At 43.5% G+C, this 13,333-nt stretch overlaps 1 protein-coding gene across 1 annotated transcript in view; it reads left to right on the forward strand.

Moving 5' to 3' along the window:
- The first annotated feature begins 2,223 nt into the window (after positions 1-2,223).
- LOC144475015 (uncharacterized) overlaps positions 2,224-13,333 on the forward strand; it is an 85,694-nt gene continuing 74,584 nt past the window's right edge. Inside the window, exons 1-2 of the mRNA XM_078190516.1 lie at positions 2,224-2,461; positions 5,023-5,265. Of these exons, the coding sequence (XP_078046642.1) occupies positions 2,224-2,461; positions 5,023-5,265 (481 nt within the window). The remainder of the gene's footprint in view (positions 2,462-5,022; positions 5,266-13,333) is intronic.

A 13,333-nucleotide genomic window follows, 5' to 3' on the forward strand; every position in this document is an offset into this window, starting at 1 on the left:
ATAATTATTGTTTCGACGTTGTTAAATTTTCAATAAGTAATATTTACGAATTATGTAGTGAACAGTATGTATCCATTATTGACAATGTTTGTAGATATTATTTCGGACGGAGACAATTATGGTAGACGAATAAACTGTAACAAAAGACAAACGAGCTTTAAAGTTGATTTTCTTGAGAACGGAGTTCTGGATAAAAAAATGTTTACGAAATATTTTTTCTTACTTTTTCACATAGAATCACACTCTGCTTGGTTGTACTACAATTTCGGACCACTCTGTATATTGATTATACTTCTATAAATTATATAAATGCCAAAAATTACAAATAGCAATCTAAAATAATAAATAAGTAACGCCTCTGGTAAAATACGAAAGTGTACATAGTTTATTAACATTATTACAGTCTTCATCCCTCCATGGAATTTAATGCTATTTTCAGCATCTTCCGGCAAGCGATCTTCAATTATTTGCAGTGAGAGGAATGCCAAAAGGACATGCTCTGAATTCCACCAATTTGAGCAGAATTTTAATTCACGGTTTCAGTTAATATTAGCAATAAATACAAATGTAATTATAAAATATTTTAATGACATTAATTAATTTCACGTAGATATATTTTTCGTTGAATCTGCCATATTATACATCAAATTTATTTTATGCATATTATTTATTTACGTTTAATAATTACATCAAAATTTTCCGTTCATAATTTATTAAAAAATTGTGAATTCGTGATTCAGCTATGCTTCAGCGAGATGAGATGTAATTAAATCTGTTATAATTACTTTATTTTCCCTTATTTTTGTTCATTACTGTTCATATATTAATTATATGAAATTGGGGCACAATTTGGGGAAAATATTTTTTAAGGAAATATAATTAATATTACTTGACACGTTCCGTGCCATGTGTATCACCGGTGGTACACATGAAAGAGCATGATATTTTATTAAATGAAACGTCATAATAGCTTATGATGTAGGGGGTAGATATTAATAAATTATAAATGTAGAAATGGGGTGTGTAAATATAATAAACAATCTGTAGAAGTTTTATAAGAACGTATAGTTAAAATGGACAAAAATGATAGACACTTTATGAGGGCGCAAATTGCTAGATTACTATATCGTTATATCGTTGTGATATAAAAAGATGTAAATATTTATATCTATTTTATTACGTCTATTAAAAGTCATAAAATTTAGCACGTCGATAGTGTAGCTTTTGTCACAATTAATTAAATAAAATAATAAACTCAAGAAATTAAAGTTTTTACGAATTACTCCGTTAACCCTTCAGCATTGAACGAATTCTAATAAAAACTCACTTCACTCGAACACGTTACAATGCGACTGAACTTTCAAAACCAAATCCTTCAAAAACCATGGATCAGTCACTTGAGAACGACGTGGCAATAAATGTATAGAATACAGTAAACGTAAGCATTGAAATGCCCTCCTAACCAGCCGAATGTATTTAAAGCGACCACGGTGCAGCGGAAAGTCTCCCTCCGCCTCGAACCCGTAGACTTCAGCTGTGCTCCTATCATTTTCTTCGATCTCTGGACTGCGAGCCACGGGTCGGATGAATACAGTGCCGCGGTACAGTTTTCGACGATTTCGACGGCGAGTGTTTCACGAAAACTGTCATGTCCAAGAATAGTCATCGTCAGGGTACTTAAGTCGAGGAATAATAGTACTATCTGCGGGAAGTTAAGCATCGAAGTCGCGAATCCGAGTGAATAGCGTCAGAGGACCGCCAAGAGGACCGTGACAATGTGATATCGCCGGAGGCTGGCAGCGTGTCCGAGCGAAGGCGAGCAGGAAGTCGGCGTCGAAAATGTGAGCCACGCGCACGCACGTGCTGCCAAAAGCGAACACGGAGCGATCTTGGCACGGGCCGGAGAGAAAGACCGTGCGCGCCCTTTCTTCGACCGAGTGGACCGTCGAAACAGTGTCGCCCGTGAAACCCGCAGCACGACCCGAGCCCGACCCGGGGCCCTCGCCGCGCCACGCCGCGCCACGCCGCGCCGCAACGATAACAGAGAGAAACTTCTGGTCTCCGCGTTGCATCCGGCGCAGCAACGGAAGAAGCGGGTACGGTGAAAAATTATTTTTACCGTCGACTCGTCGTGGCCGATCCCGTGACTCCGGCAGTCGAGGCTTCGCGGTGCCGCCGCGAGAATTCATTGCCACGCTTTCCGGCCATCGAACGACCTAACAAATGTCGAGGATGCTGCGACTCGAGCTGGTGGGTTTCCTGCTGTTGGCCTGCACCCAGATCCTCACCGAGCACCGCGACTTTTACCAGTCGAGGACCCAGTATGGCTACTATCCGAGCTTCCACGAGCCCCCGGAACCCAGACCGACCAGAGAAGTCCGGGTTCAGCAGGGATATCTACGCGGCATGGTCGTCCAGCCGAGGACCAATCACGATCTCCAGGCGGTCGACGTATTCCTCGGTGAGTTACCCGACACGTTCCCCAACCGTGAATCCGGCACGCTGCTGCTGTTCGCCGTCCGACGATTCGAAAAGTTTTTGCTGCTGTGAACCGACTCCGCGCGATTCGTGATACCGGCCTCGTTGAATAGACTGTCTAATGGAAAATAGTTGTCGCCCGAGTTTAATCTATTCCTCCGTATTTGTCGCGATTCATTAAGCATTGAATTTTCAGAAGTGTGCTCCCAGGCAGGATAAAGTTCGACGATTCGTTGGTTTTATACAATCTTTCGTATTGTGGTAAATGGTGGTCAAGAGATGAGATCTTGTAGTGGTGTAGTGTGTAGGGTATTGTGCCAGGCAACGCATAACAATTCTTTTGCAAGAACGCGATTTAGTGGAACGAATAGATTTCAACCTTCTCTATGGAGGTACTTGTCTTAAGATTATCTTAAGGAGACCTTTTTCTATCTGGAACCACTTTCAAGCAAACTCTAATACGGACGAACTGTCAAGAGTAGTTCCATCTCTTCGATCTGAGTTTCCGCAGTTGAAACATATGTACATCCACAATCTTAGCTTATCTACTGAAACACTAATACAGTTCTCCTCGGTGTGAAGTTTTCTCGAAGTCTAAGCGGGACCCCGTTCAAAAGGTTCACTTGTAAGTTAGATCCGCGTTAGAACTGCGCCAGCGTCGTCGACTCGACTTTAAGTAGGTTAATTCCCGATTACAAATTAGACTGCCAAAAATTAGCCACCAAGGAAACAGAGACTTTCTCTGAGCACCGACTAGGTAGAGAGCATCGACTCGACGCGGGCAGAAAATTCCCCGAAAATACGTCCTTAAACCCCGCCGGCGAAGTCAATCACAGCCATAGAAATCCGCTCACAATCATCCCGCAAGAGCAAGTTCGGAAGTTCGGGGGCCCAATCACCGGCCCCCCCTTCTCCCCCCTTCGTTCCTTCTCCGTCCCGGCGTAGGTCCAGGGGAACGATAACACCGGCCTGGTTTACGTGTGCCGATACGGTGAACTTTGGCTCGGGCCGATGAAACTTTCCTCGCAGCTGCATCAGCTTTCGCCCGTTCACATTACCGCTACGTATCCGCACTTCGAGAATCTCGATACGTCAAAGGCACCGAAAACGAGAGCCGCGCTGGCTATTTTCGGAATAGACGCGCAACCCCCACTCGGAGCCGCGAGTGTCGCGCGTGCACGACAATCCGCTCGCCACACGCTCGACTACGGTACGACCAATAATACACTCGTGTACACGAAAGTATTCCAAAGGTTCGCGCTTCTAACATTCAAGTAATGAGATATACAGTCAGTCGCATAAGTGTTCGTGCCCTTATTGCTTATAAGAGAAATTTGTTGAAATCAAGGGACGCATGTAAGATTTTGCAATAAACTTTTTACTATGAATGAACACATGTATAAAGTTTATTTGTACCAAATTATAACAAAACTGATTAACTAATAACGAAAATATATTGATTTTACTCATCGTAGCACGTAATAACAGTCCGCAAAAGTATTCGTACCAGTGTAGATTTTGTCAAAAAATCGCATATTAGAGTACCTTTTTTACTTTATATTAATTTTCTAGTATTTAGTGGGTCCACTGAGAGAGAGAGAGGGAGAGAGAGAGAGAGAGAGAGATTCATTGTTCTTGGAACGAGGAGTCGGAAAGATGATCCGATGTGAATCATCGTGGAGGAAATGACCGTAAAGTTTTATAGGGAGACGCGCGCGCGCGCGCACGCGACCTAGCCGATCGATTAAATTGATCGGGCTTGGGTCCGGCATCCCTGTTAACACGCTCCACCTTGGCGGCAAGTATCACGGCCGATCCATTTTATCCAATTCCGGGGTAAATTGGATTCCCGGAGCCGAGCAGGTTCCTACGTAAAATATTAAATCGCGGCTTGTCTGAGTGGGTGGCGCAAATCGGAAGGCTTGATTCGGAACGGCGGCGCCGTGGCCGGATTAAAAAACGTATGGATCGCTCGCGTGGAAATTGGAACGACCTTGAAAAACTTTGATTGGCCATCGGAGAAGTTAAATGGGGACGCTCTCTCTCCCTCTCTCTCTCTCTCTCTTTCTCTCCGATGCCGCCCTCTCCGCAGCCGTTGTCTCGAGTTTTTCAGGTTCGGCAGGGATAATTAAAGAACCCTCCTCGAGAACAGGTTTAATCGAACTACTGCGATTCCATGTTTTTTAGAGTCGGTGAAATCGCTGGCGGACTCGTATATCTCTCATTTCGCTTACCAGGCTACCTCGTAACACAATTAACTCTCGGTATAACGTGCCAGATTTCCTATTGACATTGTTTTAACGATGGCCACGTTGATGCTCCTACATTTTAGTATATTTCTTTGTTATATCAATGTCCTACAAATAAAGTTAAATCGTCGTTGAAAGTAGAGCACCCAGTGATGCACGATTACTTTTCTTCGGGCCCGGTGAACTCTCAAGAACCGCGACGCCTTTCGAGCTCTCGCTAATAGCTGACCCGTTCCTCTACGAAACCAATTACCAATTGACAATTGACAATCGCGATCGCCGCTCGATGTTCCAGGAGTGCCGTACGCGGAGTCGCCGGTCGGATCCTTAAGGTTCTCACCGCCGAGATCGCCGGAGCCCTGGCGGGGCGTGCGACAATCCCTGGAATTCGCCCCGGTCTGCCCGCAAGTGGTGCCGAAGCTGCGCGACGAGGTGAAGCCGGTCCGTTACGAGTACCTGGAGAAGCTGTTGCCGTATCTGAAGAACCAGAGCGAGGACTGTCTCTACCTGAACATCTACGCGCCCCACCAGCCCGAAGGTGAGCGATTCCCTGCGCGAGTCGAGATTAATTGTTTCGAAGATTCCCGGCGGTGGTCGCTCGATGCCAGTTCGAAATCGAATTCCGCTGCCCGCTCGAGGACCACTTAGACTGTTCCCGACGTGTTTCACGAGGCAGCCAGTCGATTTGTCAAACTATTAATGGCTACCCGAAACAGTTCCACGGTCACGGTGGAATAGGTTCGACTGGAAAATTTTCTTTCTAATTAGTCGGCGTGCTCGGGAACATCGATGGTTCTATTTAGCGATTCCTGATCCGAGCAGACTTCAATTAACTTGCTAACTTCTTTCAATTAACTTGCTATCTTATTTCGTAATTGTTGAAATGTTTCCAATTGTTTTTAAGATAACAATATTCGAAACATTATTCCAACTAACGCGTTTTTCTTTTTATTCACATTTTCGTTTCGGAGGTTGTTCATGAAATAACGTTATTTGAAATATTATTTAAAGTATTGTAATATATATATAAAATAACGACACGAAATGAATAGCTACCTTTTATTTTATGATACTTATCGACATACTGTCTCTTATAATAATCAACATTCCCTGAATATAATTCCGAGACGAAAAATTCTATAAATTAAAGAGCAACTCGTTCTATAGAACGATTTAATCGACGATCTGATATAGGACGCGAAAGCCACAGTTTTTAATGAAATTGATATCTCTGAATGTATTAATAAGAACTTCTGAAAATATCAAATCCGATGCCGTTATTAAATGAACGTTCCTGTCCGAAGGTAATGAACCCGGCATCAAATGGAATCGTGACGTTCGAACGGGAATACCTGCTTAAGCAATTATGCCATTTCCAGACTGCGGATCTTTACGCAGCCGTAGAGGTTCTCGCGGATGAATTCGCAGAAATTGGAATCGGGAATAAACGGGTTTCATTTCTGTCCCGTGGAAAAAAAATGAACGCTCCGCTGAACTCCTTCTCTCTTTTATTTTTTTCGAGTGTTTATTATACCGAGCGGCGGCATATTAAAAATGCCATGAATGCGTAATTCTTGGAAACGGTCGAGTTCGTTCGCGCTTGTGCTGCGGACGCAACGTGACAGAAAACTCTGGGCTGAGTGAAACGAAAGTGACGGAAAAGATAACCGGAAAGAATTTACGAGGCTATAAACGCGGAGGCCTGCGCGTTTCTTCTATAACGAAGAATTCTCGTAAAATGGTTCCTCGTTCCGATTAATCGTTGCCGTGGTGCCGATTTCATGGATCGGCTAGCGGCCTTCAAGAATATATTCTCTGCTTTACTGCTATTTACGATCGGCCGGGTATTGCCGTTGGATAACAATGTAGCGAGCAAGAGACCCATGGACCGGCAATATCATAGCAAGCGTAGACGTAGCACGGTGCAACAGAGGAGAAAGTTGCAGGCACAGAGGACGAAATTTGTGCAGGATATGTGGTTTTGTGTATGTTAAAGTGTTTTCGGAGTAACTAAGCGCAGCCACACAATATCATCAAACTTCCTCCTCCGAGAAGTTCTGTTTGTGATTACTGATTTTTCTGTGCGTGGTTCGTGCCGATAATATTTAACCCCTCGCCGAAGGATTAGTTAAGAGAAACCATTTTGCTCGCAAAAATAGGTTATTAAATAATAGGTATTATTTATTTTATATTATATATATTTATATATTTATTTTAATAAATAATAGTCAAGGACGAGGAGTCAGCAGCGTTAGCAAAGGAAAATCAAAAGACTCGAGGGTATTCGGTTGAGTCAATAGTCAAGCCGAAGTGCAACAATCCTTGCTTGGAACAAATATTTCCACTTAATTCGGGCGGGAACGAGCTACACGGGAACGTTCCTTAAATATTGAAGAAAGGGGTGGTGGATCTACCTAATCAGAGATTCGAGGCTCTCACGGTTCGGCGTCGCACAAATTCCTCTGACAGGGCTTCCAGGTGTAAGCCCTGACCTTTCAAGAGCTTTCAAGATTGGGACCATATTTACGAAAGGGATCATTACGATTTCACACTGCTTCTAACACGGCCACCCTCGACAAAATCAGTGCTTTACCACGCGGCGGCTACTAAATCGTGAATTTTATACGCTCGGCGAGTTCGCGGATGTTTTCTGGAGAATATAAGTACTCGTGTGCTCCAAATTACAAAAGGAACAATAAAACTAATTCTAAATAAAATACATAGAAAAATATCTTTCAGACTGAATAAATATAAAAATATCTTTCAGAACAAATAAATAATAGAAATATGTTTGAGAAACAGTAAAACCAACATATGACGACATCGGTAATAGTTCGTCCGTGAAATTACGAGCAGCGACTCGCGAATAGCATTTACTGGATAAATAATGTTTTCATCGGATAAATAATTCTCTGCTCCCATTAAAAATTTCTGTTCGAGCAGAATAGACACGTTCGAGCTATTTTTGATCAGAAGGTTTCGAACACGAGAGCGCAGCGCATGGCCGTAAGCGAGCATGTCGAATGCACGCGTTGCTGTCGTTTACGGAACGACACGAATGCACAGAACATTCAAACTGCGCCCAACAGTTGCATGTCGTTCATTATCAGCTAGACTAGGTGCTGTTAGACGACTACTAAAATGTCAGCGCCGTAACGATCACGCGAAAGCCGTTTAAGCTTCGCGACAGCGTAAACTTCTTGGAGCTGATGGCAACGAAGCGAATCCTTCATTCTCGTGTTTTTTGCTTTCGTTCTTGCAACATTGTAGATCTCTCTTTGAAGCCGTCCATGATTCTTCGAAATCGACGATGCGTTAAGATACGCTACGGAACTTTTTACTTTCGTTGAATTTCTCGATTCTCTAGTCAACAATGTCGCGTTCTCTGCCTCGCAGGCATCGTGATCCTCGGAAAGGTGCACGATAACATGCGCAGGGATCACTTGTTTTTTAAGTGACGTATATTCGAATTATATATATTGTTTGTCGCGTTATATACGTACATCTTGTTTGGTGTAAAATACGGCGCGTACTTACAAATAATAAACGTTGTGATAATTAATTCATTTAACGCGTTATTTCATCGGTCGAAATCCGTGTGTAGAACTGTTAATATGAAGGTTGAAAAACAAAAGTAATTTTGAAGAAGATCACACTGGAATTCATCAAGATCTCGCTGATTCCTTCAAGAAGCAGAAATTAAGTAAAATTGTTCTCTTCGAGTTTCGTTTATTTTGTTTCGCAATATATCATAGGGTGTTAATTAACAGAATAAACTTGCGGCTGCGCACATAAGAAATTTCTGAAGGATGAAAGAGAGCGATCGAACGAAAATCGTCGGCTCGTCATTTATCGACGCCCTGGTAACTCGCGACCGTCCGAATTGTTTAAATTATTTGCACCGATCAGGGCGCGTTCTGATAACTCCGGTTCATTAACAGCGCGGTACAGGACGGACGGCCTTATTACCTATGAAATCGGAGGCTGGCTCGCGAAATTACCGCGGTAATTGTATGGCCGATCAAAGCGCGATGATGCGCGTTCGGCGAACCTATCCAGGTGACCTCTCTCTCTCTCTCTCTCTCTCTCTCGCCCACTCCGAGAAACTAATTAAAAGTAATCCACCGCGTTCGCGATAAGTCGTCAATTACGGGGGAAAAAAATTGCGGAGCGCACGGCGTCGATTATCCTCTCGGGGATTACTAGAGATTTTCATTCTTCTATTCCGTGTCGACGCGCCGCTCGATGTCACCGGCGTTTACTCCGTCCACCTCTCCTCCATCTACACCTTTCTCCTCCTCAATTTTCTCCGGCACCGTCGATGTTTCCTTTCCGTTCGTCGCTCAGATAAAGAGAAAAAATTAACTCGTCGAAAGTGTGTTTCGCGGCGACCTATAAACGCCGCTGGTCCCACTCGAAACTTCCTCCCGGCTGGAGATAATGGCGACGCCGTCCCTCGAGACCTTAATCTTCTCTCCCTTCTTCGGTTCGAGAATTCTTGAAAGCGTGATAATGCCAATTTAAATATCGCGGCAGGAATTACTTGGGACATCGATGATGTAGTTCGCTTTAGTTTGGTAGCGTGCAGCGTTTGGTAGCTCTATTGCGCTATTTAAAATTGTGCTTTGGATATTTGGAATATTTAGAGTAATACAATAATGTAGGGTTTTCTTCCGGGTATGCATGGTCGGGTGCCATAAAATTCAGCAGCTATTCAATCTGCTTAGATGAAATTATCGCTGAACAAACTCCATCATTTTATGCAACAATTTGTACCTTGAATTTGTATTTTGATTACTCCGACAAATTATTACTAACAGCGAGTTGCATTAATATTTGCATACACGTGCTTACACTTCGGTAAGTCGGTTCTGGAAAATAGCTTCACTTTTCCTATCAACACCTAGAAACCGAGTAACCAGCCTGTACATATGTACAAAACTTTGGATTTGGCAACGCTAACGACACCGCATAATTAACATCGTCTAATAAATGAAAACGTCGCTGCCGCCTTCTCCGAGTTAATTGCGTTAACAAGGCGCGTATATCGGCAGCACCCTCGCGTAATTCATATTATTCGATTTGTTCATTGGCTACTAATAAACCTCAATTAAACTGCTTTATTCGTAACCGCAACGTTCGATCGGCAGTTCGTTCGCTCGATGTACAGACCGCAATCATTAAATTCACCGTGAGATTAATAGGATTGCGGAGTGATAGCAGTCGCGGTAATAACAATCGGTGCATTAAAAAAGATAAAAAGAGAATAAACATTTACTCTCGAGCCGTGCAACGCAGACGATACACGCGTAAACCAGCGACGCCGCGGATTAAAGTGTTTTAATTCGGGAGGAGGCATAATTTTATTATCGGGAATCTACTGGAACGAACAAAGTGGCCCGGCCGCGCGTTCCACGTAAAAGTATTTAATTGGCTGACCGGCGCGATATCGCCGAAAATTGCCAACTTCCGTACGAGATTCGGCGGCCTGGCGAAGTTTCTGAAACCGACATAACATTAATTTCATACCGTATCCAATTTATTTCCGTGTCCTCGGGCATTATGCGCGCGTTGGCCGTACGCCTCGTCCAAATATTGCGTTACGGGCGAGCCGAGCGCAAACATCGAACAGTCGAACGACAAATTAAAAACCGCGCGACCGACAAATCAGCAATTTCGTATGCAAAAAGCGGGCGTGCCCGAATAATTAATAGGAGGCCTCGCAAAACCGCGCCGCGCCGCGCCGCGACCGGCGATAATCCTTCTCGGCGCGGGACCGCGCATCCGTTGTCGCCGGAATTATTTCAAATTATCGTGTCTCGCGTGTCGAAAAATATGGGGGTTGGCACACAGTGAATCGTGTTGTGTATCATAAGCGGCGCTCCCGGGATCGCTGCCTTTGTCGCAAATAGTTTACCTTTGTGGGCCGAGCGCGTTTCACCGGTGCGCCGCGGCGCGATAATTCGCTTAAATTCCGCACAATGATCTGGCGCCGTCTATTCGCGGCCAACCTCGAAAAGACGCGTTTGTCGGCATTTTTTAACATAATATAATTAATTACAGTGCCGCCGTAAAATAGTGGCACGCTTTGAAAATGGTATAACTTTTCTAGAACGGAACCAAACGACTGCAATTTTCAGAGATGTTAAAATTAATTCAATACTAAATATCGTAGTTAGTTGCGAAAATATTGGGACACTTTTTAAAGCGAAATAATTTCTTCCACGTTAAGCAACTTTTTTAGATGATAGAAGGTCTAGTCTGGGGTACTAAAAAATGGTTGCAATAATATTGTTGACATTAGGCAACTTTATTGCAACAATTTCTTAGTACCGCAGACTCTACTTTCTATCATTTAAATAAAAAGTTGCCCAATGTCAACAAAATTATTGTAACTTTGTTACCGGCCAGCGAATCGCGCGAAATTAATCTCTAAACCACGTAGCCTCGCTGAAAACAACATTCGAGAGTTCTTTTGCATATGGAAACACATTACACCAGCGGCAACGCGAGCAAACGACGCTAGCGGAATGGCAAGGAATTACCCGTTTCTAGGCCATGTCCGGAATTAGCCGGGGTAATCCATTTTTGATTTCTTTGCCGTGCGACGTCGTTCACGTGATTTCGTTTCCATTCCCGTGTCGACATTACCGAACATCGGAAATGTATCTGTAATTTGTCTTCCGTTTCAGAAGTAAATATCGACCAGTTTCGTGTTTTTCCTTTTCGCTGAACATTTTTACGCGACCTTAAAGTCTGAAATCATTGACGATTTCGCGTATCTCGTATTTAACTCTATCGACTTCTTCGAACGAGCCTATCTTAGAATAGAAATGCAATTGCAAAAAAATCTAAAATCTAGTCTCAGCTAAAAACATAACTTCAACAAACTGTCGTCAAGATTAGTGTCAATACCTTTTTGAAAATTTACTTTGACAAATTATTGAACATATCTGAAAGAGAACATCGTTTGAAATCCTAAAAATTATCGCTAATCCCTATTATCAAAAAAGGTCTTGTTATTAGCTCTAAAAATAGTGAATAATTATTAACATGGAGACTCTCTCAAAGCTGACGCCTGTTTTTTTTTCTGCTAGGCGTGCAAGTAAGGCTCAATCTGCGACCCGTGGACATTGATTGACACTTTGATTGGCACCTGAAACAAAAAACAAAGAGGAGCACACAAATTCAATAAAAATGGCGGTCCACTCGATATATATGCCAAAAATAAACTCGCGAGTGGACCGTGCTTACACGACACTACTGTAAGAAACAGACATTGCTGTTCAAAAGCAAGCTCGAGCAGTGCATTCTCCATTGTGATCCTAATTTATTTAATTGAAACCGGAGAACTCCCGTGCACTTGTATTCATATATACGCGACACTAGATGGAATGATGATTCTAAATAAAACCGCTGCTCGCAATGAAGACGCGGCTCCAAATGAAAACGCGAGGAATCGTTGAATTTACAGTGGATCATCTATTCTTTATAATTAGAATTATATTGCTACTTTTGTAGTTATATATCTAATTTTAACGAACAATTTCGTTACGATATCGAACAGTAGAAGTATAATTACATTTAACTAAACATTACTCCTTTCTTTTTAAACTTCTTTAGCGATGCTAACTTCTCTATAAAAATTAGTCCGTATGTAGATCTTCCTAAACAGGAAGAACGCGTGCCACGGAGACGGAAATACGGCGAGGTGGTTCCGTCGGAAGGGGCGCAAGGAGGAATAGGCAGAATTTCCAGGGGCCGGGGATCAAAGGTTGCACGGAGGAAACGAAATTTGCCGGGGTGAGCCCCGCCCGCCTTAAATTTGTCTCCGGCGCTGGATTACGGGACTCCGATACTCCGATGCCGGACAAAGGGGATCAACGAGCATCCTGCGAGGAGCGAGGATTAAGGCCGGCGAAGAAATTGAATTCGTCGGAAATCCGTAAACGCGGCGGGACGTGGGTTGGGAGTCGGGTGGCCGACGTGTTTCCGGCCGTACACCTGACGTCACTCTCTTCTTCGAAACTTCTTCGCCCTCGGTCCGTTGCTTCTTCTGTGAAGCAATCGGGAAACGAGATCGCGTCAATCTGATAAGGAACCCTGATCCCTAATCCTTGCTTTCCGGACGATCATTGCGGCGACCTGGTCGCCTCTTTCGAGCTTTGATCGATCCTTCGCGGACGGATCGGCTCTTAACGCGAGATCGTTCAGGCAAGAGTGAATTCGGGCAATATTTCTAGTTCGATTAAAAGTTGGTTGGATTAACCCCTTGCACTATGATAACGAGTCACATTCGAGGTGAAGATTTTATGTAAGATATTCTTATGATTTTTTTCAATCAAACAATCGGGGGTCTTAGGCCGTCTGGGGCCCATTTTTGGACTTTGGGCGAGTTTTCAATAACTTTCCCGTGGAGCAGTTTGAACTGCAAGTAGCTTAAATTGAAGCTGAAAGTGTCTACTTTACGATCCCGGAAGGTACATTCCCGTAAAACGGCCTGGGATTTTTTTATGATTTTTTAAATCGAAGAATCGGGGATCTTAGGCCGTCTGGGGCTCATTTTTGGACTTTTGGCGAGTTTTCATTAACTTTCCCGTGGAGCA

Source organism: Augochlora pura, chromosome 2, assembly GCF_028453695.1.
Source record: "Augochlora pura isolate Apur16 chromosome 2, APUR_v2.2.1, whole genome shotgun sequence".
Taxonomy (NCBI): domain Eukaryota; kingdom Metazoa; phylum Arthropoda; class Insecta; order Hymenoptera; family Halictidae; genus Augochlora; species Augochlora pura.